The sequence below is a fragment of the Lathamus discolor genome, chromosome Z (assembly GCF_037157495.1).
Source record: "Lathamus discolor isolate bLatDis1 chromosome Z, bLatDis1.hap1, whole genome shotgun sequence".
Taxonomy (NCBI): Eukaryota; Metazoa; Chordata; class Aves; order Psittaciformes; family Psittacidae; genus Lathamus; species Lathamus discolor.
In genome coordinates, this window is record NC_088909.1 from 88,686,777 (window position 1) to 88,712,644 (window position 25,868).

The 25,868-nt window shown below is 35.4% G+C and overlaps 1 protein-coding gene across 3 annotated transcripts in view; it reads left to right on the top strand.

Moving 5' to 3' along the window:
• The window catches only part of ADAMTS6 (ADAM metallopeptidase with thrombospondin type 1 motif 6), a 153,156-nt gene that overhangs the window by 69,963 nt on the left and 57,325 nt on the right, over positions 1-25,868 (top strand). For all 3 annotated transcript variants that reach the window (XM_065662875.1, XM_065662876.1, XM_065662877.1), the window contains 2 exons: positions 9,127-9,268; positions 19,964-20,071. In XM_065662875.1, the coding sequence (XP_065518947.1) occupies positions 9,127-9,268; positions 19,964-20,071 (250 nt within the window). The remainder of the gene's footprint in view (positions 1-9,126; positions 9,269-19,963; positions 20,072-25,868) is intronic.

The following is a 25,868-nucleotide window of genomic DNA, read 5'->3' on the forward strand; positions in this document are numbered from 1 at the left end:
TACTAAGAGCAAAATTAGTTTCTCCTCCTCTTTAAGGGACCTAACCTCACAATAAGGTGCTGTAATCTGAATCTTACCTAAATAGAGCCATCCAGACCATTACATTTTCTTTAGGTTGGTTCAAATGTAGTTTCCCACACAGTACAGAGGGTCACTGAGTTGGTCTGAAGAGGTGTTGGAGCTCCTATAGAGTCAGTGGGCAGAGGCAAATGCTTAATGTTGGTGCTGTTCAGAGGAAAAAAAGCATCTCTACAGTTATTGTATCAGGTAAAGGCATTTTATTTCACCTTGCTGAGCTGTGCACCCACACAATTTTTGTATTAAAGTGTTTTAAAATGAGGGTTGAATAAAATAAAGCATATTGGGTAAAGTCATACTTACATATATATGTGTGATACACATTTCTAACTATATAAACATATTTTCTCTGGAGGTCTATATGTGTATTAATTTAACAATTTCTTTATATGTATATGTATATCTATTTAACACTACCATTATAAAAATACATATACAGGGTAGTTTTGTTTTATCTTTTCACCACAATCATTCATCAGTGATTTCCAGTTATCTCTGTTAATTCAACACTTCCCATTAGTAGTATTTCTAATGTATCATGCAGCCTAGTTTTAACTATGACAAAGAATATGGTTTTCAGTTCACTTCTGAGAGACTATTTCACAGCTTTGTAGTTCTAACTGTAATATTACAGTTCAGGTATTTTCTTGTAACATTTGGGGTTTGTTTCTTACAGTTCTGTCTTTCTCTGTCTCATTTACTTCTATTTGTTGCTTTCCTTTGAGGTACATTTTGATCTCATAATTGTCCTCATAATAAGTTGTCTATTGATGAAGACATAATTCAACAGATAGTTAAGAAGTGATTTCTTATTAATGGGTTTAGAGAAGGAAACATGGTAAAATTCTGTGGCTTGTGTTACGCTGCAGATAAAATAGAACTGAATATTTGTACGTAAAGTTCCCACACAGTTTCAGCCTGAATGATTGTACACGGCAGCATCAATAATAAATTATTGTTTATAATATTTTAGCTATGTATTTTTAACTTGGCTGTAGATTTTATTTTTTTCAAAGCCACTTTGGCTAAACATTATTTTACATACCGCAATTAAGATTAGCTTTAGGATATTGTGTCAAATAACTAAGAGCCAAAGATAATGTCTTCATCTGCTTACTTTGTAATCTGTTTTTTAAAATGTCAGATTTCTCAAACATGAGGTATTAATTATGAGTCTATGCTTCTTACTGTTTATGGTTTTAATAATCTGTAAATGGGTTGATATTTTTTCCTTAAAATGGTTGTTCTTTTATTTCTTAGAGTAGCCTGTAAAATTGTAGTTTTTTTCTCCAGTTTCTAGTTTTCTCTGCAGCTTTTCATGTCAACAGTTTCAATGACAGCAGGAAGCTGTCGAGATAGTTACACGTGTACCTGCAGGACAGCTGTCAGAGGCCTTTATGACTTCTCTTTACTCATTCACCTTTCCTCAAGACAGAACAGCTGTAAGAGCAGATACTTTTCTGTTGGAAGTAATTATCAGTGAGGAAGAAGCAAATTAAAATAGCAAGTTTCATTTGGTGGCAGTTCCCTGACTGCTCCTATAAAAACAGAACAGTCTCCATGCAGGCAGGAAAAATGATTCAGTTTTTTTTAATGGTTCTTCATAACTTAGAAACAGATAAGGGAAATGCTGTAGAGACAAAGCCTCAAGATGTTGTCATCTGTGTCTCCAGATAGATTAGACTCTTCTGCCTTTCTTTCTGTTTTACCTCAAGAATGGGAAAACAGCTTGGACAGGACTCTATAGACTACAAACAAGAAAACAAATGTTTGTTTTATTTTTTTGGTTTTGGGGAGTTTTATTCTGTGCTGTATGAGTATGGCTAGTTTAGGATACATTTAGCTGTGTCTTAACAAGAAAGATAGAACATGATGCCTGAGGATTGGAGGATGGCAAGTGTCACGCCAGTCTATAAGAAGGGCAAGAAAGAGGACCCCGGTAATTATAGACCGGTCAGCCTTACCTCCATCCCTGGAAAGGTGATGGAACAACTTATTCTTGACACCATCTCTAGACATACCAAGGATGAGGGGGTCATTAAGAGCAGCCAACATGGTTTTACCAAGGGGAAGTCATGTTTGACCAACCTTATAACCTTCTATGAGGAAGTAACTAGGTTGGTGGATGATGGTAGAGCAGTAGATGTGGTTTTTCTTGATTTCAGTAGGGCATTTGATACTGTCTCCCACAGCATCCTCATAGATAAGCTAAGGAAGTGTGGGCTTGATGATCAGGTAGTGAGGTGGATCAAGAGCTGGTTGAAGGGAAGAAGGCAGAGAGTTGTGGTCAATGGGGCAGAATCTAGCTGGAGGTCTGTGACTAGTGGAGTCCCTCAGGGGTCGGTGCTGGGACCAGTGCTGTTTAATATTTTCATCAACGACCTGGATGAGGGAACTGAGTGTACCCTCAGCAAGTTTGCTGATGATACTAAACTGGGAGGAGTGGCTGACACACCAGAAGGCTGTGCTGCCATTCAGCGAGACCTGGACAGGCTGGAGAGTTGGGCGGGGAGAAATTTGATGAAATTTAACAAGGGCAAGTGTAGAGTCTTGCATCTGGGGAAGAACAACCCCATGTACCAGTACAGGTTGGGGGTTGACCTGCTGGAAAGTAGCGAAGGGGAAAGGGACCTGGGGGTCCTGGTGGATAGGAGGATGACCATGAGCCAGCAATGTGCCCTTGTGGCCAAAAAGGCCAATGGCATCCTAGGGTGCATTAGAAAGGGTGTGGTTAGTAGGTCAAGAGAGGTTCTCCGCCCCCTCTATTCTGCCTTGGTGAGGCCACATCTGGAATATTGTGTCCAGCTCTGGACCCCTCAGTTCAAGAAGGACAGGGAATTGCTTGAAGGAGTCCAGCGCAGAGCCACAAAGATGATTAAGGGAGTGGAACATCTCCCTTATGAGGAGAGGCTGAGGGAGCTGGGTCTCTGTAGCTTGGAGAAGAGGAGACTGAGGGGTGACCTTATCAATGTTTACAGATATGTAAAGGGTGAGTGTCAGGATGATGGAGCTAGGCTTTTTTCAGTGATGTCCAGTGATAGGACAAGGGGCAATGGGTGTAAACGAGCATAGGAGGTTCCATGTGAACATCAGGAAAAACTTTTTCACTGTGAGAGTGATGGAGCACTGGAACAGGCTGCCCAGGGGGGTTGTGGAGTCTCCTACGTTGGAGATATTCAAGGCCCGCCTGGACAAGTTTCTGTGTGATGTACTCTAGGTTACCCTGCTCTTGCAGGGGGGTTGGACTAGATGATCTTTTAAGTTCCTTTCCAACCCTTAGGATTCTGGGATTCTGTGAAATGCAGATACGAAAGCAGAAAGCTGAGTCTGTGAGTCTGTGTGACATTCCAGAACACCAAGATTTATCAGCTAGGGTCTGGATACAGGTTTGGGCAGAGTTGTCATGGCATGAGGATAATGCAGCTGGAATGAATTTGCTAGAAATCACATGTTCACAGTATTACGTGGTAAGATGGATTAATGTGGATTAACCAGTTAACCAGCTTGGGTCACCACTTGTTACGGCAGTTTTGCACTGTGTGCCATTTTATAGTGTAGATACCCCTTTGTCCTTTATGATCAGACAAAAGTATTTTGAAGCAGAAGTCATCCTGATGACAGTCAAAGTAGAGCCTCACCTTCATCTTTCTCTTCCTCACAACTTTCTTAAATCTACACCCAGAAACAAATTTTACAGACTGAGGCTACTGAGGAGTAGCCATTAAGGATCACTTGCAAGCTATCAGTTCAGCTAGGCACTAGCTGGGAAAGCAGTTTATTTTGCAGAGTTGTGGGCAGAGGATAAATATGACTCAAAGGATGACAGCGAGACAAAGCAAAGCTATATATTGCAAATAGATCTATTAGGACCTCAAGTACGATGGCCAGCCAGGTTCTGAAATGGCCAAAGAAAATAATTTGTTCTGGGGTGAACATTCCTTCTAGCACGTAATAGCTGTTGTCTTAAGCTTTATGTTAGAGTGAAAGATTGACTGAATTCAGTTTATCAACTGAATCATTCATAAGTGCTTTACAATGATTTTAAATTTCACTAACCTTTTATGGAATTAAATGCAGAAATACTCACAGAGGATTGAAGGGTTTGAGAGCAGTGCCTGAAAACAGATACCCCTGTGAGAGGAATAGAAGCCCTTAATATCTATTTATGGGAGAAATTAACCAAGCCTAAAAATACTGTTTGTGACTGGAAAGCAAATAGTATAAATTTTGTTCTGTGCAGCTTGTGTACATAGGTGTATATATATTTATATAACATGCAAGTTGCATGATATCTGGCATGTGTTTTATACAGTTTGTCTGTAGAGCCATGGAGATAGCTAGATACAAGGAAGACAACTTTTTGCTCAGAATTTTTTACTCAGTTATTTTTATGTTTTGCAATGGCAAAATCTGGTGCTTTCTGAAATTGCAGTTTGTTAATTATGTCAGGATCAGATACGAGAAGTTGTTAGAAGAAGCCAGATGGCCAACTTTTGTCTTTCAAAGGCAGGATTGTTTTTAGAACATGATTGGAGAAGAACCAAGAGTCTTCAAGCTATTTGAATAAGTAATATATATCACAGGAAATTCTTGGGAGAGTCTCTATTATTGCCATGCAGCAGGATTTATGTCTGAGACTACACCTTTCTAACTCTGGAAAGAAGCCAAAACAACCTCGGTCAAAGCACATCCAGGTAGACAATATTTAAAGAAATTGTGAAGAACAGAATCAACAGCAGATTCTCATTAACTTATTTGTTGGATGTTTGATGAAATAAATATAGAACAGTAAACTGGCCCGATATTTTGTAGTTCAGTATAATCCCACACTTTCAAGGCCAGATAGATTTTGGCAGGTGGATGATTTTGATAGATAGACCAGTAGATTTTTCCTAGTATGGCTGCTTGGTAATTACTCAAATGAATAGAAGAACAGTTTGAACACAGACCATATTGTGGAGTAAAGTATACATTAAGGAGATGGCAAATTTTCTACTACCAAACAAAAGAAAAATCGAGTATTGTGAAAAGATTGTGCAAAATTAGTCTTTCCTATGAAATATATAATAAGACATAGATTCAGCCTTGCATGAAAGATTGGGAAGTAGTAGAATTTGTTATGAGAGTGAGTGATAAATTGACATCAATATATTAATTTCCCTATCATTCAAGAATATTTTCATTTAGTAATCCTGCTCTGGTTCATTTTAAACATACCACTCCAAATCACACTTCCATTACTTATGCCCTGATCCTGCAAATATTTATGGTAGTATCTATAGACTCTTGAGCTTGAGTTTTCAGAGTTTATTCATTAATGTCAAGCAGTTTTTGTAACCTGTACAGAAATACATTCTGGTGCTCTCTAAAAACATATGTTAAATATATGAAGTAATGATTCTATTAGGCGCCGAATGTTATATGTAGGTGTATAAATAATTCATGGATTTATATGTATGTGTATAAAATGCACAGTGTTTATAGTTAGTAAATTTTACTTTTTTCACTATATTTTATGGGTAATTTGGTAACAGAGTTGAGTAATCTATTATAAATACTATTGATAAATTTATGTACATGATTGTTTATCATAGATGATGGAATATTTATAATACATGTAATTTATGATGAGTAATCATAGCTTGTATTATAGTCTACATCATTATTATGCATAAGCCAACATTCAAAACCTACTTTCAGTGTCAGTGTTTGGGGATCTTTTCTTCAACCATTGAAGGAGTTGTCTTGTACTGTGTATATTGCTGAGATATTTTGGAATAGATACTCTTAATAGGAGCGTATACCCTGAAAGGTCAACATCCATGGTTTTTGCTTTTTCTCTTTATTGGCTTTGGATACAATAGTGATGTCTATATAGAGATGATGATCTTCAGTTTTGCATTGTTCAGTTTGTAAAGTTTTTATAATTGAATCCCTGCTTCTTGTTATTTTGATCAAACAATTAGCAGTGATAGCATGTCTGATATCTTAGGCTTTCAGAGTGCTCTAGAATCCTTGGTATTCTTCCAGACAGAATATTAATTTGCTATCCTGTGATATTGAAATATACAATAATGTTTAAGTTACATTACAATGGTCTCTTGAACCACTACACTGTAATATTGGATGAATGACATCAAGCTTAGCTATTTTATAACTGAAGCCACTCCCACTATGTTACATAAAACCTCATGAAATCAACCTAAAATTAAGAAAATCAGAGTCTTTTGAGTACTAGTAGTATCTTGTGGAGTAAATAGATAAAAAAGATGAGTTTGAGATCATCTTATTTCTATTGTAGACACTAAAGGTTTATCCACTCCCTGTTCAAAAATGGGTTTTTTGAACCAAAAAAAACCCATAGGTTTTTTTGACTATGTATATGTTTCTTATAGAAGATAAAATCACAAAGCTCAAAAGTGATTGTGAGTAGTAATGTTCTAAAAGGGCAGAGATGAAGGTATTTGAGCATTCTTTTCCATCCTATTATCTTTTCTCACATCTACACAAAGGGCTGTTTTCACTTTTATAGGGCAGATTGATAATAACTAAGATCTCTGTTTATAAAGTGCTCTGATACCATTGTTCTTGCACCTGTTTGATTTATTTCTCTAGATTTATCAGATTACTTTTCTCAAGTATCTTGAGTTTTGTTTTGGTGGAGCAAAGAGAAAGAGAACAAGGACATAGACTCAAGAGTATTACCATTCCTGAGTCAGTAGAAGTTATGTGAAAAGCATACATGGTCCCCAGCCTATATTGATCAGCCTATATTGATACAGAGTTTTGGTGAGACCTTTCATTACCAATGGAAAGTCCCTTGTTTTATCAGGGTGTTTTACAACACATGCTAGTTCAAAGAATACAGTATCAGGTTCTCACATGAAGTTTGTATAATGTGTCAATTTTGTTTAACGCTTGACAGAAATAATAGAACTGAAGCAGAAGGAAAGAGGTGGTGATGTAATGGAGCTAGTAAGTGAACGACTGCTTAGTCATTTTCTTGCTTTTTTGCTACTACAGCTATTTCATTATGGTGGAAATTCTGGCATTAGAGCAGAAGAGGCATATTTTTCTATTTACTACAAGGATTTTCACTTTCTGCAACTCTGTGTCTGTAGAGTAAGTGTGCTCAACTCTGTGTCTATAGAGTAAGTGTGCTCTAATTTTTAGGTTCAGTGAATTTAAAAATTTTGATCTGGTTCTTTAATCTAACCCATGAAGGGATACATATTCCTATGGAAAGGGTCACCAAAGGTTTTAAGGGTCTTTAAATGCTTTGCCCGTGGCTATTTGTTTACAGGACCACGGTTTACCAAGTCTATGGAAATGTTCCCATTATATACAATACTAGCTCAAGCTGATGTAAAATGCTAAACTTCCCACTGCTTGTTTTAGCAATGTTCTTATGTGCAATTTGGTCCAGACAATGCAGAAAAATCAGATTGTATTTGAGTTATTTTCATCTTGAAAATATTAACATGTACTCCTCATACACAAAATACAACACTGAAATATTTCAAAAGTATGTAGGATAGTTTCCAGCTTGTGTTATTAGAAAATGTATATGCTTGCAATAACGTAAACTGGAATGAAAGGGGCAACTACATTATTTCTTATGCCAGTTGGTATTTTAAAGGCAGATTTCAGCTGAGGTGGTGTTTGTGTAGTTAAATCACAGTAAATTAATTTGGATTAGTAATCAAATATTTTTCTTTTTTTTTTTTTTTTAATGTTTACGTGGTTATTGCATTAGTTGCTGTTTGCCTACCTCTGAAATGGTCAGCTGTTGTTTGTTTCTTTGTTTTTTCCAAAATGTTTATTTTAGTATTTCAAAGGATTGAATGGAATAGGGTTAAAATGGGAAAATAAAATATGTAGTTAAAGGAGGGTTTTCACTCTTTTTTTATCTGCAGATGAAAAGTATAGAAAATTGGAGATCTCCAAAATGTACTACAGTGTAGTACATTCACTTCTGAAATTATGTTCCTTTGGCAAGGTGCATGGAAAAGATTTGAGAAAAAAACCCATAAGTGCTGGCAAAATTTGTAGGAATGTTGGAAAAATATTTAAAGTGTTGGCATAAGATTTCTTTAAAAATCCTCACTTATTCACTTGTGAAATGAAAGTTAAAAAGCATCTGTCCTCTTTTATGCACCCTGACTAATAAAACTGAATAATTGTATTTAGCAAAGTACAAAGTTTTTTAAGCTGAGTTCTGTCTGCATTTGGCTTTCTTTGTTATTTATTCCACTACACTAAAATATTGTGGTTGAATATGGACATATTTTGGAAAGAAAACACCAATCCTCAACCATAAGAGTGAATATAAAAGAAGAAAATATTACAGTTTTCAAAGAAGCTGAACTTCTTTCTAACATGAAATTTTTAAGACTACGTATTATTAATACAATAAAAAATATCTTTGATCCATACAAATTAGATAAATTTGAAGATCCTTCAAAATCTTTACCACATTAACTGTTTTGTTCATTCAAATGGAAGAAAAACGTGTATGTTAAGATCCTAATCCAATAAACATGTAGTCATATTGACATTTAAATGTGCTCTACTTTTATCTATCAAGCTGCTCTATATCTGTAAAGTTGTACTTAGCTCTTTGAAGGATGAGAAGGGTCATTAAGAATTGCAAACTGAATTTCTTTTATTTGCTTTATTTGTTTATTTTCCATTCTGTGACCAAATGTAGCTATTCTTCAGTGAAAACAAATAGGAATCTTAAAACAAAAACGAAAATCAGTCTTGTGTGGCTCAGAAATTATCACACTTTTAAAACCAATGATTTATGAAATCCATTTCACGATCTGAAATACGTACTTTTGTTAATAATAATGATGAAAAATTATATTAAAATCTTAATTCTCTCTTTTCTTTTTACTATGGGTGTACCATCTTACTGTTTGTTTATTGCAGTCATATTTGTTTCACACCCAGTGCTGTTAAAAGTAAGAACTAGATACATGATATCGTTACTGTGATTTACAGTCAGGAGAATTCCTAATTGATTTGGTCCTTTATGTTGAACAGTTCGGGCCGTGGTACTTGCCTTGATAATGAGCCTCCCAAGCGTGACTTTCTTTATCCAGCTGTGGCCCCAGGTCAGGTGTATGATGCTGATGAACAGTGTCGCTTCCAGTATGGAGCAACATCCCGCCAATGTAAATATGGGGTAAGAAGTCTTAATCCTTACGCTGAGTGTTCTGCTTAGTCATTTGTATATATTCTTTTGTAACATAAATCTTTAGTTAGATGCAGCAGTGGACTACAGGTTTCCAATAGCATGTCTGGTGCCATCATACACAAGCAAAGGGTACATTTTAATGCTTATGCTGCATCTTTTCTCAATCATGGGTTCTGTACACCAAAATATGTGGGTAACAATAAGCTGGGAAAAGCATTCTTTAATTTTAGGGGGAAAAAAGGAGCCTAGAACACTTGTTCCTTGTAAAGTGCACAACAGAATTTTACCCTGATTTTGGTTATGTAAAACTAGGTTCATGTTATATTAATTGTATTGATTTGTCAGGTCTGGTTTTCTTCCCTCTTCCCTCCTCCCTTCCCCAACATTGAGTTTATTGTTTCTCACATTGTTCAGATCTCTTTTTGGAAAGATGACTTAATGGTTTTGGGAAGAGAGGAACATGAAGCTACATAGCTAAATAGAATAGTGAATAGCTAAGTACTAGCAAAGCTTTGGCTGCAAGTACCAGTGTATAATAATTAAGGTAAATAAATTCAAAGTGGAAATAAAGACCTGCACACTTAGGCCACCATGCAATAAATTTATAAATATTTACATAAAATCTTGCAGCCCAAAGTACGTAGCAAAAGGATTCATTCTGTTGTGCTTGTTATCAAATAATCAGCTGAGACAAAAATATACCTCAAAAATGTATATAGTGGTTTAAAAGTAAATTGTTTTAATAATATTTTAGTTTTTAGGTTATTCAAATAAAACAATGTAATCACTGAATTTATACTCTATTTACTTCTGTAAAGGCTAGCTGCAGAGAAACTCCATTTTTAATATCCCTGGTGGGATAAATACAGTATTATTCCTGGGATGCCTCTTTGACAGATCACATTGTGCAAAGGATTTAAAAGCTGTGTGTAGCTGGCTGACTAGCTCACTGGGTCTTCTAGTGCTGATCCCTCATCAAGCCTCTTTTGGCCTTTATTGTGCCTCTTTAAGTTCTCACTTCCCACCACTGTTATTGAAGGGCCCCATTTCCTGTCACTACGTATAAGTCATATCTTTTTTTTTCTTTTTTCTTACAAATTGTTACCACACACACTCCTTTATTTTCAGACTAAGGAAATCTACAGGTATTTAATCTATGATTTATAGCACAGCCTTTGGAGATATATTGCATTTTAAATTAAACTGGAAAGTTAATGATGTGCAAAACCTGGCTTTTTCACATGTATTTTTTTTCTTTTTCCAAACTATTAAGCTATGTAATCATTGCTATGATGATCACGCTGCATGGTACACTTTTTTCTTAAACCGGTTTCTAAACCACAAGCAATTGAAAGTAGTGAAGATGTGTAGGTAATCTTGGTTTTCTGCCTTCTCCTTTTGATTTTAAAATTTTGTTTGATTCCTTTTAGTTATAAAAAAAGGTTGATACTTAAAGTGAGGCAGTAGTTAAAAGAATGTCTTCATGTGACATTACCAATCCTCTGAACTGATACAGTGCATTGTTTGCCATCAGTGTGAGCATAAGTGTCTCAGAAGCATAAATGTCTCAGAAAAAACCCCACTATTTTAATAATAGGCTTCCGACTGTAAATATTAATATAACAGGTTATTGTAGAACTCTGGTAAAATCCACTCTAAGAAAAGATTAGCATTTAAAATTGTCTCTGTATTTAAGAATATTATCTGCCATGGCCATAATGCTCTGAAAATGTGATCATGATTATTATGGTTGTACAGATTTCGAGTGATAATTTTGAAAGGTAAAAAGGGTTTGGAAGTGCAGATGGAAAATATTCACACAAGAAGGACCTATTCATTTATGAAAGGGTTTCTAGAACTGAGTAGTGGAATTATATCTAAAGACCAGAAAAAGCTAAGTTGAATACTCTGCTCAACTTGTTCCTTATCAAAAGTAAACAGTCAGTGCTTTGAATGTTCCTGTTTGGTGTATTATTCCCATGAATATGCCATTAACATTTCATTGATTTTATTCTAACAGACTTGTGCAACTGTGGACAGAAAAGCACAGTGAAAATCCTTAATTAAAAGTAGACCTAGTTTACACATGATTTCTTTCTAGCACTTCTTTTAGCCATTTTTATTTGAAGTGCCTGGTAAAAAGGGAGTAGGGCAGGTTTTCCAGCATGGAGTTCAGTGACCCAGAAACAAACAAATTCTAAACAAATTTAAAATCTGAAAGAAAGTGGCTTGCCATTTTCTCTTGCTCATGTTCTTTACTGAATTGTAATAGGAAGACATGACAAGAGAAACAGTCAAACTCTCAAATCAAATTGCCAAAGAATTAGAAGTCTTTGAGATTTGATGCATCTGTCTTTTAAAGGAATTTGGAAAATCTTTATGTTATTTCTGCTTTGGAATCATGTAGTAATGTCTTGTTAACATTTAGGAAAAATACCTTCTTCAATCTTTTAGCTTTAATGTTAATCTGTGTTCGTTGTCTTTCTTCCCATATTACCTCATCCCATCCCTTTGCATGTTTATTTTAAACTGTTTATTGCTTTTGATCATAGATCACATTCTAATCCTGCAAAGAATGTTGCACATTTACTTGCGTGAAGCTTTTCTCAGTTACGGATTTGAAGTTAAATACATGGAGAGGTGTTTGAACAATTAAGGCATCAGAACTAAAGTACTAAAGGGGCTGCAAGTTTCTGCCTTTCTGTGTGTGTGTTTACTGACAAGAAGACAGTTTGACCTTAAAAGGAGTTCTTTGGTAATTGTTTTGATACTATTTTAAGTACTAGACCTAATTAAACTGTTTAGTCACTTATGGACAGAACTGTTTCAGCAAAAGCCTTGTGGCTATTGGTCAGATTTCCCTGTATTGTTCAGCACATTGTCAGACAAGAATTCAGAGAGATGCTTTAGCTCTTTGAGTTTAAGTAAATCCTACAGATTAGCAAGTAGATGGTGATTCTTCTGTGTTACATATGCATTATTCTTCTTACTATACTTTCCACCATTTGTGACATCGGGGCAATTTTAGAGGATTTAAGTGAAGAAATAGATACTTTGAATAAAGAATTGAGAGGCAATGTCTCAAGCTACTTAAAATACTGCATTTTTAGCGTACGTGTTCAGATTCAGAAGAATGTTAAATTTATGACTTACAGTGAGTCAAATCGTAATGGTGGAAATTTCTCCATATAATACTGCTGCATAGCTTTTTCCAAAAGGCAGTACATGCTTCCAGGTATCTTACTGGATTCAGTGCAGTGAAAGACCTTGAGGTTACTAGGAAAAAGGCAGTTTCCATTCATTTGTGTAGTTCCTGTATATGTTACATCTTCTGTGGTGATGCAGTGTGAATTCACTTCTGCTGATTGTCAAGTGTGTCTCAGTTCTTTGCTCTGGCTGTATGCCAGTTCATAACATTTTTCAGTCCTTTTGTTAGGTTAGTGTAAGAAGAACTTTTTTCATTGACTCAGTATCTCCTTAACCTTTGAGCATCTGCCTAATTACAGTTGGCTGTTGGCTGTCTCTGGGTAAACTCAGGAAAGAATTCCACTCTTGACTTTAAAATTCTCTGTTTTATGACTTTAAATAATACCTGGAATATGCCTGACAGTAACTTACGGATTTCGTGGTTCAAAATAATGCTTTGCTTTAGAGCTGGTCTCTACATTTTTAGGACAGAGGCTAAAACCTCAGGCATTTTAATAGCAGTTAATACTTTATACATATGGTTGATATTGATGTGGTGCATTTTATGATCTGCAAAGCTGTTGGCTGCTAGCATGGGTTTCAGAGATAGTGTTTTGCATTTTTTTTTAATATTTTTTTATTTGATGCTTTTCCACCATCGTCGGTGTCAGTAAATATTTCGAGTAGGAGGATAGGGGGGCAGACTCTCCTTTTCTTTGCATACATAGCTTCACTGAAAACAGCAAGACCATTCTTTTTATTTCACACTAGAGTTTAACACATCGGGTAATGTATTTTAGCTGATGACAGGTAGCTCTTTTCTTTGTCATGGTCTTATGTTTGCAATTAAGTTCTCCAGTTAGTTTGCCAATGAAAATAGCTTTAAACTCGAATACCAGTTTTTATTCACATTTTGTTAGTGCATTTTGGAGGACATAGTTCAAGCTATGAACTTACTGCTTGTAAACAGACAGAATGAAGATATATTCTCAGAATAAGGAGACCTCCTACTGCCTCCCAGAGCTCACTTGTGTTAGTAGTCTCTAGGAAGTTTTCGTGAGTTATGGGGAGTGGCCATAAAGTTAATTACTGTTGATGGAAGTTTGCTGGAAAGGCTTGACTACAGAAATACAGAACACAGTTGTCATACCTTCACTGCTTCCTAGTTTCCCACATACTGGTTTAGAGACAAAATAGTTTAACTGAATTAGTAATGACCGAAACAAAACATCATTTCATATCCAGGAGAGTAAAAAAGTTGCCTAAACTACAATTGACCTTTGTAGTCAGGTGATACAAACTTTAATGTTAGAGAATTAAACTGTCATTTCTTTCATTAAACAGTGATATTATTTACTCCAAATTAATAAAGAGAGGTATTAAATTTGATGTATGTGGAAGCCGGTTCTGGAAGCTATTTTGTCAGAAGGAAAGGCAGAGAAGCAACTTACGTATCATTGCACTGCAAGTACCAGTTCCCTTTTGTTCCCTCACCTTTTGATAGTATGATTGTGCATTCAGTTGAATTATACACAGTAGTTAGTAACTCACTGAAATGTGACTTTTTTTTCCCCAGCTTCATACATCGTACCATGGCCAAGTCACTTTATACTTTGTGTTTGTTAGCAGAGCACAAGTAATTCAATCAGATGTTTTTACATTATGTTGCTCACAAACTGGTGTTCAAAGTACGTGTAGGCAAAGAGAAGAATTGAAGGTACTGATATTATACTATGTCTTTCTTATAAAACTTTACGTTATTTTTTATTTCATAAGGTCTTGCTGGTCAAGTGTAAAACCTCTCATCGCTATTGTGCTGGCCTTTTAGTTTAGAAAGTTTAAACTTTTGAGCTTTTCTTGTGTGAGGACTTACAGGATTGTGCTCTAATTAAGAACATTTGAAACACCTTTAGCTTTATACTTAAATTTTCCTCTCTCCTTTTTTTAAGATTAGGATGTGTGTAGCCACAGGAAATCCCAGTAGTTTTCCCCTTTCTGAATCCTAAAGTAGATTTGCATCCTTTTTGTATCTTTTTCTAACAAGTTCCCGTAGACCCCTTTATTCTTTCCTAGGACTATCTTGTCACCAGCCCCCTTTTCTCTTCCTCCTTAGCTCTCTCTTTCATTTTCTCTTTCACAAGAGACACAGACTTAACATAAATGTGCCTGGATCTTACAAAAGCTGTTTAAAAAGTGAAAAGGGGAAGAAGCTAGTGATCAAAGCAGAAGTGCATTAGATAATAGTAGAAGCGATAATGAGATTCCAGATACTAGAATGTGGATTGAATAAGGAGGGGGTAGGTTACATGGATTTGAAGGGGAAGATGCTACTTAGAGGTGATTGACCTTCTGGGGCTTCTGTAGTTTCCATATTGTTCACATAAGCACCTAATGTTTAGGAAAGACTGCTGGTAACATAATACAAATGTGCAACTTAAGGTTCAGATCCTATTCCACATTCTTTCCACACCTTTTGATTCATAACATGGTGCACCACTTAATGAGCATTTGGTAGCGGAGCACTAAAATGATAAATTTTGGGTGGTTATTTGAACTAAACAGTGAACCTTCTGAAGTTCACCCAAAATTACAGTCTTCTAGTTTTAACTGTGTTGCAGCAGTATTTCAGCAATGAGGCTGAAAGTGCTCTAGGTTGATGCTTTTCAGGTCTGAATTGTAAGTTACAATTCAAGTTAATTATGTATATGCTTTATTTTATCCAATGCTCATCGAGAGGTTCAACATATTACAGATTAAGCAGGCTGAAGGAAGATAAAGTCTTAATAAACATTTTAAAATTTTATGAACGAATATTGAAATTCCCAGATTGTCATAGTTTAATATTTCCCATTTAATTTTTTATTATTATAGGCCAAATTGCTAACATTTGTTGGAGGCTTTCAATAGTGTTGAAAATATTAAGAACAGCACAGCAATCATAGAATCGTAGAACAGTTAGGGCTGGAAAGGACCTTAAGATCACCTAGTTCCAAACCCTGCCATGGGCAGGGACACCTCACACTAAATCATGCCACCCAAGGCTTCGTCCAACCTGGCCTTGAACACTGCCAGGGGTGGAGCACTCACAGCCTCCCTGGGCAACCGATTCCAGTGCCTCACCACCCTTAGAGTAAAGAACTTCCTCCTTATAGCCAATCTAAACTTCCCCTGTTTAAGTTTTATCTTTGCTCATATTACTGAGTTTTCATTGTGCTGAATTGTTACTATTTATGATGATTGTGATATAGGATGTTTAGATGTTATGTAGTTTGGAAATGACACAACAGAAGGAGGCTCCATAGAATCATAGAATAGAATCATAGAATAGTTAGGTTTGGAAAGGACCTTAAGATCATCTAGTTCCACCCCCCCTGCCATGGGCAGGGACATCTCACACTAATCCATGACATCCAAGGCTTTATCCATCATTGATAACACTTAGGCAAAAGGAAGATAATTAGATTTGCTGTTTTGTTTGTTTGTTTGGTTTTTTTCTCTAGATGGGTTCAGCTTTGTTTAATTTCCTGCAAATACAAGCATCCAAATTCCAAGCTGAAGTCATGGAGCCCACAGATACACTGTTACAGGTTGTCATCATCTTGTCTTGATCTTGTGAAAGGCCTCAGCTTCAGTTTATGTTTCCTGGATTCTTAAAACATTTTACCATGTTTGCTTTACAAATCAGCATTTAGTAATTACGCACATTTGGAGAAGACTTTGAGGTCACTGATTACATTTCAGATTATGATTCTTTCTCTTAGTTTCAGTAAATTACTCACATAAATTTATTGTTGGCGAAAGATATATTAGCGTCATCCTGTGTCCGCCACTGAAGAAAGGACTCCCCTAAAGGGTCATGTTATGTTGGGTGTGTGTGTGTGTGTGTGTGTGTGTGAGTGTGTAAAAAAAAGCATTGTACTTTCTACTAGTGAATTTGTGCCTGTCCTTTCCATGGCAGTTCGTTGTACGTTTTTAAGGCTGGATTGTTAAAATAAATAACTATGAAATTAAGGTAGTAACAGGATTAAGGTTGAGCTGGAGAACAGAAAGCTTTATGCATCTTAGTCAGAATTTCACTGTTAACTTTACAAAATCTATTGAAAATAAAGAAGACATAGCCATTCTGGTACCTGGTATAATTCTGGTTTTGTTTAATGAAATAACAGCACATATGGATTTTCAATTTCCATTTCTAGGCATATTATTTGTTTTCAAGTTAATGTTATTTTTCATTTCATGTACAGGGTGGTGGAGAATGTACTTCAGATTCTACTTTTCCTTTAAATTGCAAAACTAAGGCAAACATCTTCTTAAATAGGTTTTGGCTGTATTTAAAAGAAATTGCCAAAATAGTTTATAATTTCGCAGGTTTTATGTAAATTAGTTTTGAAGGTTGATACATTGTATTATTTTAATTAACAAATCCTCTGTGTTTCACTTAGTTTTCCATTAGTAAATACTATATTGATTTGGCGATATTGTATGTCTGTGTCAAACAGAACTCCTTTCTGATTTAAGCAAAGGTTTTTGTTCAAACATTAATAGTATGGTACAGCCCATTGTAATTTGACATACTTTGGTTTTGTCTTTAGGGATTTACTGAGGCAAACTCCTGCTGAAATTAAGGTCTGAATAAGACTGTCAGTAATTATACCTAGTTTGGATACAGTGCTTTTCTTTCTATCTTCCAAAGCAACTTAGGAAGAATGAACATTTTTTTTCTCATTTTGTGAAGTAACGATGTAAGCTGACATGCTTAGAATTATTCTGCAAACAGGTGAATGACTAAAATAGTTTTGGAGTGCTGTATCCATTAATTCACATAGTTCAGCTGATTATTAGGATGGTCTTAGCTCAGTGAATTCGGAGGAGTCTAGTGCTGTAAAGAAGCCTTAGTATACAGAAAGAATCTTACCAGAGGCAAATTGCTAAATACTCTCATTTGTGGATACATTAGCCTGGCAATGAAATACACATTTTAATTATTACATCCCCCTATCTGTTAATATATAGACGGTATACCTGTGTAGGCCTGTCAGAAGTGAAATCGAGCGTCTGAACTCTGGAGCACAAAGCAGAATTCTGGGTTCAAATTGCCCTGAAATATAGATGTTTTCAAATTCCAGAGTGTTATCCAGATCTGATTTCTTTTTTTTTTTTTTTTTTTTTTTTGTCTATATTGGAATAGTTGAAGTCTTTTGTTTCTTAGTGCAATTGAATTTTTGGCTTTTCAGCCAAATTGAACCAAATTACAGTACAGCTGTTAATTTAACTGTTTGAATTAAATCTGATGCAAAATAAACACCAGGTCATAAGTAGAATCATCACTGTCTAACACTTTTAATCATGATTTGACAATGTAAACCACACATGAAACATGAGCAAATAAGTTACATTAATTCTGCTCAACAAAATGAGGCAGTAAATAACTGTAAAAGTATATAAGGCAGGATTATGATAGAAGCACCTTATGCTGTGTCTATAAGAAACCAATTTTAGTCTTTCATTTTCGAAATCCATGCTGTATTGATGTTTGGATGCATGGTTGATTTAGATGTGAATTTTATTTAATGCTGAATTTTGGCACCTTAATGACTGGGAAATTTGTAATCTAGTTAGATTTTTCAAGACTCTTTATGGTGTATATTCTATTCTTTCCCTGTTCAATTTGGTTTTTTTAAACCGTATATTTATTAGTGTATATCTTAATCTGAAAATTATATCAGATGAGTGGCAAAAGCAAGTGTTTATTCAGAGATTTAAGTAAGTAAATATTTATACTGTTTGCATTTCTTCAACAAAAAATCTGAAAACTAAGTTAGTTCTATGTTGGCTGCAGGTATGCTTTCACATGTGTCAGTATTTCTCCTAAAATGAGGCTCATCAATTTATTAAAGTTTTCATAGAGCAACTCACCAAATAAGACACAATAGCTTAGGCCTAATTTTCAAAAATTGGATGGAAACTCCAGCAACCATCTGTACTCATTCCTCATCATTTCAGACCATCCTAATATGGTATTTTGTTAATGGATTTCTAAAAAGATACCTTGTTTCTACCAACCATGAAACAGAATACACTGTGTTAATCCTGAAAGAATGGCACCAACTGATTTTAAACTTGCAAAAGAATTTTTCATTATTCAAGAAAAGCATGTACTTTTGAACTGTTGCTGCAGCTGCTAGTGAATAATGTATAAATAAATCAATTTATATATGCAGTACAATGTGAGAAACATGAATCTTAAGGTAAAACTGAAAGTTTGCCCCTTTTGATGTGTATAGAAAAGATAGCCTGGGGCCAGATACTCATTCATTTCCTCTGAGAAACAATGAATTTTCAGGGGGGCCACGTGTTAACTTTAATTTACTCACACTGTCTTTTCCTTTTTGCTCAGCCAGAGTCTATACAAGGACTATTTGTAGTATATAATTTCAAGATGCAGTTAAATAAAATTAAATAGTAATGACTATCATAAAATAATTTTAAAGATTCTACTATCTTTCAAATTTAAAAAAATACCAAAAAATAGGAAATACCTGTAAACAGGTTGTGAACTCACGGATCTCAAAGTACTACTACAAAGATTATCAGATTATCATGTAAGTCATCTACTGTAAAAGCAAAACACTTCTGATTCCTTTCTTCATACATATGTAATCCAAGGGCAACAGAAGCAACTTTGAAGATTTTGAGTATTCAGCCAACTTTGGGTCATGCCTACGTTATGAATTTCAACCCTTAGACAGTTTTAATAATGAAACTCCAGTATCAACAGAACTAGCTTAATTTAAATGAGTAAATGAGCAAAAGCGAATGAGATAATATGGTAGGAAAAAAGAGGATTTGAAAACCTGTGTTTGTTTAACACAGACAATATAGGCTAAATCAGTTACGAAATATCAGCTGCAAATCCTAAAAAGTCTAAAGGAATTAATTTAGTGTATAGCTCAGTACTAGACACACGTGTGCTGTTTTAGCAAGTGTTAAAGAAGAGGAGTGGAAGTAGTCTGAGCTCAGAAACTTTGGTTTTAACTAAAGAAAACAAAAATAATTGTTTCTGTTTCATATTTCAGAATAGTAGTATCCTTTTACTGTGTAATTTTGAGTCAGATAATGACAGTAATGGAGATGATAGAGTACATCTGGAAACCTCTTTTACAGCCATGCTAAAATATACTAAGCCCAGTATTAGCACTGATCAAGAAAAAAACAACTATAAAACATCATTTGAATGGCAGGTGTGAAAAACACATTCTTCTAGTCTACAATTTGATGCTTCCAGATATTTTTTGGCAGAATATTCTTAGGTAAAATATGGTGGCTTTGGAATTGCTCCAGAAAATTTCCCAACCCAATCCCAATATAGATTTATCTCTTCAGTCCGTTTCTTTATAGTGTCTATTCAAAACAAATTTGTGTATATGTTTGTGTATGAGGAGTGAAAGCAATTTGAGGCTTCCATTCTGATCAACTTGCTTCTACCTTCTTTCCTAGGAAGTGTGTAGAGAGCTCTGGTGCCTCAGCAAAAGTAATCGCTGTGTTACCAACAGCATTCCAGCAGCTGAAGGTACTCTTTGCCAAACAGGGAGCATTGAAAAGGGGGTGAGTACAAGTAATTTATTGTTCGAAAAAGCAATATATTGTCATAGGAAGAAGGAAAATTAAAGTACTTACACACTAACATAAGATGTAAACAAATTATTATTTAAGAATACGTTTGAATTGTAATGGAAGTGTCAGTTATAAATCGTGAATTATTTCACAATTATTTATACATGTAATTTAATAAAAGATTTATCGTCACTATAAAATTCTATAGCATGGATCAAGAAAACCCCAACCTGTTAGATACTCTGTATCATTTTTTGTGTAATTTTTGTAAAAACTCTTTAGTTTGATCTTCATTAAATTTATAGCACTCTTCCATAAAGGACTCTAACAACTCTAGGTCTGGCATAGACTTTGGATATGTGTAACACAGATCTAGAGCCTGAACTCTGTGTTGTTAGGAGATAAAACCTTTATTCCTTCAACTGAATCATACAAGCATATAGAAAAAAAATCTTGCCTTAATACGAGGGTTTTCTAAAAGCTCGTATTTCAGAGTGACCTTTCTGTTTTGACTTTGAGTTATTCTTTTGGTATTCAGTTACACTTACATAACTGTTTAGCTTTAAAGGACTTCAATGTGGAGTTTAATAAACTCTTCTACCTAACAGAAAAGTACAGAAAGTCTAATTCTACTGTGTCTGTCTGAACATGTGAATTTTTATTTTAAAACATTGTCTGTATATCAGTAGTTTCAGAGAAAGTTCTGAAACTTACTTTTAATAGTAAGAAAAAGTTTCTCAATTACAAGGCAAAATCTATACAGATCTTAAAGAGGGGAGAAAAATATTTTAATTATTGATTTATAGGACATATCCTGGGGGGAAAAAATAATTCCATAAGCTTTTATTTTCAACATAATAAATTTATGCAAGTTTGTTCGAAGTGAAGAATACTGATTATATAATTTCCAGTACTGTTGCTACATCTGTCCATAAGATCTAGTACTCCTGCAGATTAGGTGTCAGTAGTCGTTTTCAGGAAAAAGTCCATTCTTGTTCTGACTTTCACCATGCTGGCACAACTAGTTTCAACAAAGATTACACTGCATTTTGATTGCAATCTGATGTTTAAACAAAAAGAATGAAAGCTTTTGGGCAGCTGTCACAGTTTATTAATGCCAGTTGATGGCTTCATTCAGGCAATATGACCTAGCATCGTTTTTGATGGCTTTTCCATGCTGATTTTGGAAATATTGGTAAACCATGTTAAATAAATTCATTGAAGAAGTAATTTTAAAAAACAGACTGCTTAGAGTTAGCCAGTGAAAACAGAGACACCTTTACATTCTACAAAAAATGTTACCTTTTATAAGAGTAATAGAAAAAAGTGGAAGCCCTACTCTTAAATCAACAGTCTAGGTTTATTTTGGAACCATCACTCCTTGTCAATGACAAGGAGCAATTTACCTCAGTTTTTATTTTTAAACTGTGATACAACAGTGAACAAGTTGAGATGCTTTAAGATACTGTTGCCTTGTCCACTTGCCTGAGTCTTTAATCAATTTGCTCTCTACAAAACATCTTTTTCCAGCCATCAGTGTCGTGGTCCTTCCAAGCGGGAAATGAGAGAATCCGTATTTTTTTACAGTGGTAAACTGTTCATGTCTGTTACCAGAGAATTGTATCTGTAAATTGCAGCTTCAAAGATTCCCTTAAATTAATAATTACTGATAGCTAAAAAACCCATAAAACAAAAGGTTTTTCCAGATACTTAGTTCTCTTTACCATGTGCTAAGGAGAGAATAGCAGGGTACTGTTATGATTATTTTTATTATTATTACATTTATATTGCAGTCATGCCTAAAAGCCACAACTAAATTAGACCCTACTTTGCTGGGCTCTGTCCAAATATATAATAAATGGTGTGCCCTTCTGTAAAGACGTAGCAAGATCTCAGAGTACTTTATTGTATTTGAAGAGTCAATTTCTGCTTTTAGATACACTAATGTAAATACCATGCAACTGTCAACTCAAAACAAGTATGAGGCAATGTGCACTAATATCTTATTGGCAGAGGTGGGAGGGATTTCTACAATTAAAATGGCCTAACACACCATTATAAAACCTTCTTTCAGTTGCTTATATAAACCTGCCAAACATTTAACTGTCTGGGTTGAAATTTTCCACCGTAGATGTCTGCCTAGTCCTGAAGGTTTTTAGAATGTTTTCCATGAAAGTTACTCAGCTGTTTTCTGCGTACTGCGAAAGAGGACAGAGTGGTTTCTTGCTACTGATGGAACTTGTACATCTGTTCTGTTTCGAAGCTTTAATATGTTCATGCTTTGGTGAAGGGTTTTATGTATCGTCTGGGTTCAAAAAGGTACACTTTTTCCCAATTTGTAGTAATAATTCTAAATATACATGAAGTTTCTCTCTGGTATACACAGAGATGTGTTTGTGAAGGTAAAGTAACTGATAGATTTAGAAAATATGCTCTGATGAGGAAATCGTGCATGTAAAACAGTAAGACAAAATTGATCAGAATGTTTATTTACTCAGTACTCATTACCTCGTTATAACAGATGAGGTTGCTATAGTTTGTGGAGGAAGCATATTTCCATAGTCCCACTAGAAATAATGAAGATTTTGGTAGTTTTGAATTACTCTGTCGGAGATTCTATCCATCACTGGTTTCTGGTGAAATACAATTTTCACTAGAAAATAAGGAAAAGACATCAAAGTGAGCAGTAAGCCCTCAGATTTAACTTCGGTAGAGTAGGAAACACAGCATTTAAGCAGCTTTTACAGAGAAATATGGAATGTGCAAGACAATGTTTGCATGGCTGAGAAAATTGCAGAGTATAGTGATTTTATGCAGCTTTGGAGAAATAAAACTGGTAGAATGTACCTGCCAATTGTATACAGTCCTAATAGTGTACAGTTAGGATGGTTTGCATGTTGTTTGACATATGTGATGTGATTGAACTCTTAAGTGTCTTTAATAACTGATTTTGACATGTTTATGTAATAATCATAAATAAACAAATAAAAAGTATTTTAATTTGAATTATACATTTTTTACGTAAATTTTTGCATAACACTTGGACAGAGCCTTGGGTGACATGGTTTAGTGTGAGGTGTCCCTGCCCATGGCATTGGGGTTGGAACTATATGATCTTAAGGTCCTTTCCAACCCTGTTCTGTGATTCTGTGATTTTTACTCTGAGAAGCATTTAAATTTTTAGCTTTTGAGTTCTGTGTAGCTCACATAAATACTTCATTCTTCATCATAATGGCACTATTAGAGGCTTTGTAAAACACTGCTAAACGGATTTATCTATAGTAGCTAAAAATGTGGGTTCACTACAGGACTGCGTTGTGTGTTATGCAAACATGCAGTGATAGTTTGGATTTAAGGCAAGCTCTGTATGAAAGGTATATTCTTCTGATTGGTGCCTACTCATTGACATAAACCTCTGATTTGCAAATTTAGATTAAACCCTTCTTTCCTCAGTACAAATCCATGAAACTGTGTCTTTGGGGTTTTTGTCTGAAGAAGGTTGTGGTGGGTTGACCCTATCCTGCAGCTAAGTCCACCCAGTCGCTTGCCTACTGCCCCCAGGGATGGAGGAGAGAATAAGGAGGGAAAAAGTGTGAAAAATGAATGGGCTGAGATAGACACTAAGTGAAAGAAAAAGCAAACAGGAGATCAAAGGCATTTGCTCACTACCTCCCACCAGCAGCCTGTTGCCCAGCTAGTCTGAGCAGCAGCTACTTTGAAAGCATCCCAACCGCCTATTTTACTGCTGAGTTTGATTTTTATGGGGTATGATATCCCTGTGGTCATTTGGGATCAGCTGCCCCTGCTGTGTTCCTTCCTAACCTCTTGCCTACACCTAGTCTACTCACTGGAGGGGCAGGCCGAGAAACCAGGAGAGCCTTGACAGCATGCAAGCATTGTTGAGCAGTAGCTAAGACATCAGCGCGTCATCCACGCTGGTCACAAACCAAAAACACAGAACCATACTGGCTGCTCTGAGGAGGACTCTGCCCTGACCATATGTGGTAGAAAAGGCAATATATGTTGAACTTGAGATTAAAAATATTATGCCTTATCATTTTTACAGACACAGGAATGCTTTTTTTTTTTTTTTCTTTCCTTTCTTTTTGTTTCTCTAACTGATAACAGAGAGAGGTTTAGAAACAGAAATGTGCTGGATTGTAACAAGTGTGTTTTAAAACAGGTACAGCACATACAGAGAAAAAAGAGGTCATGAAGGATAAAACGTGTTTTGGGAGAAGAAACAAAAATGAATGTGGCTGGAAAAGTAATGCTACAGTTTTCATTTATTAATGTGGAAATAACAAGGAAATATTGTAACAAGGAAATACTATATTAAATGGTAACGTGTTCGTATCTATGCAGAAATGTTATATCTAGGTGTGTCTGCTTATGATGAGCTACAAATTTTAACAGTAATCTGTCATTTTTATGTACATGAAGAGCTAAACACTAACACATTTGACAGTCTAGAAGTACCTTTTATTAAAAATGAAATTTCTGATGAAAGAAATTTCTGATGAAAAAAGGATTTTTATTTATTTAACACTCTGTACAATCCTTGTTCACATCAGATTTTAGTTTTGGTGTGTTTTTTTTTTTTTTCCCTATCTAATGACAATGGGTTAAATACTTTTTTCATTTTCCTTCAGAGAAATCTAGAGTAAATCAGGTCATTGTGGATGGCTGTATTTACTTGTTTATATATGTCCCGCATTGCTGGGGCTAAGGTTTTAGGTGAGCCTTAGGACTTGGAAGAGAAAACTTTGTTTTGCTTGTTATACACTTGTATAGGTGTAGTGTATAAAGTCAACACTGAGTCTTCCAGTAGTTCTTAAGGGTGGACAGGGATATGAGTCTGTCCATGTCTTCTGTTCCTGTCTCAGTGTTTTTTGTCAAATTCAAGTGACTGATTTTGGATGCAGAAATTGTCTGGGTTTTTTTTGGGGGGGGAAGGGTCAATCTTGTGTCTGTTTGGGAAATTCAAGGGAGTTGAACAGCAGATGCCCACCTTTTGGAAGTGAGATGTGCAGATTCAGGTCACAGTAAACCTGTAATTTACTCTGTCACCTAAGCCTGTAGTGGTGGGAAAGGGTTATCTAACTGAGCTACTCCGGATTCTCAGTGATGCACCAGAATGTGGATCACACTACAGGCTCCAGGATTGTTTCTGAATGGTTTAAAAAAGGTTTCTGACTAGGGGAATTATAAACTTATTTTAACAATGAGCCATTTGTGTGAATTGTGTGTCTTTTTGTACGTCCAGTGTAAGTGACAATATTGCAAAGTTTTAAGTTTTTGCATGAGTGGGGGTATGCATGTTCATTCTGTCACTGAACAAGTGGCCACTCACTATTATGTAACTTTCTGTACTATGTCTAATACTTTGGCACTACTTTTGTTATGTCTGTAGGGCTAGTGTAAATGAAGTACTGCAAAAAATTCTTCTTCCATTGTAACCTCATCCAGGTTTTCTTTTTTAAAATGTAACTGAATACTTTCTTAAAAATACTGTTGGGGGGAATTTTTCATTTTGCATAATGGAGCCTCTGCATGAATCCTAAGCGGAGGGTGTTTTACGAAACTAATCTTGGAGATGAATCTTAGTGTTTAAAGGAATGTAAGCAACTTGGTAAGCAACTTGCAGTTCCTTTAATAAGAAACACTAAGGAGGATGTATGAAAAACAAAAAAGATTTTAAGCTTGCTGTAACTTCTGGTGTGTGATAGGAACCTATAATTCAGGACTTGGTGAAGACAATTAACAAATCACACACACCCTCACCAAT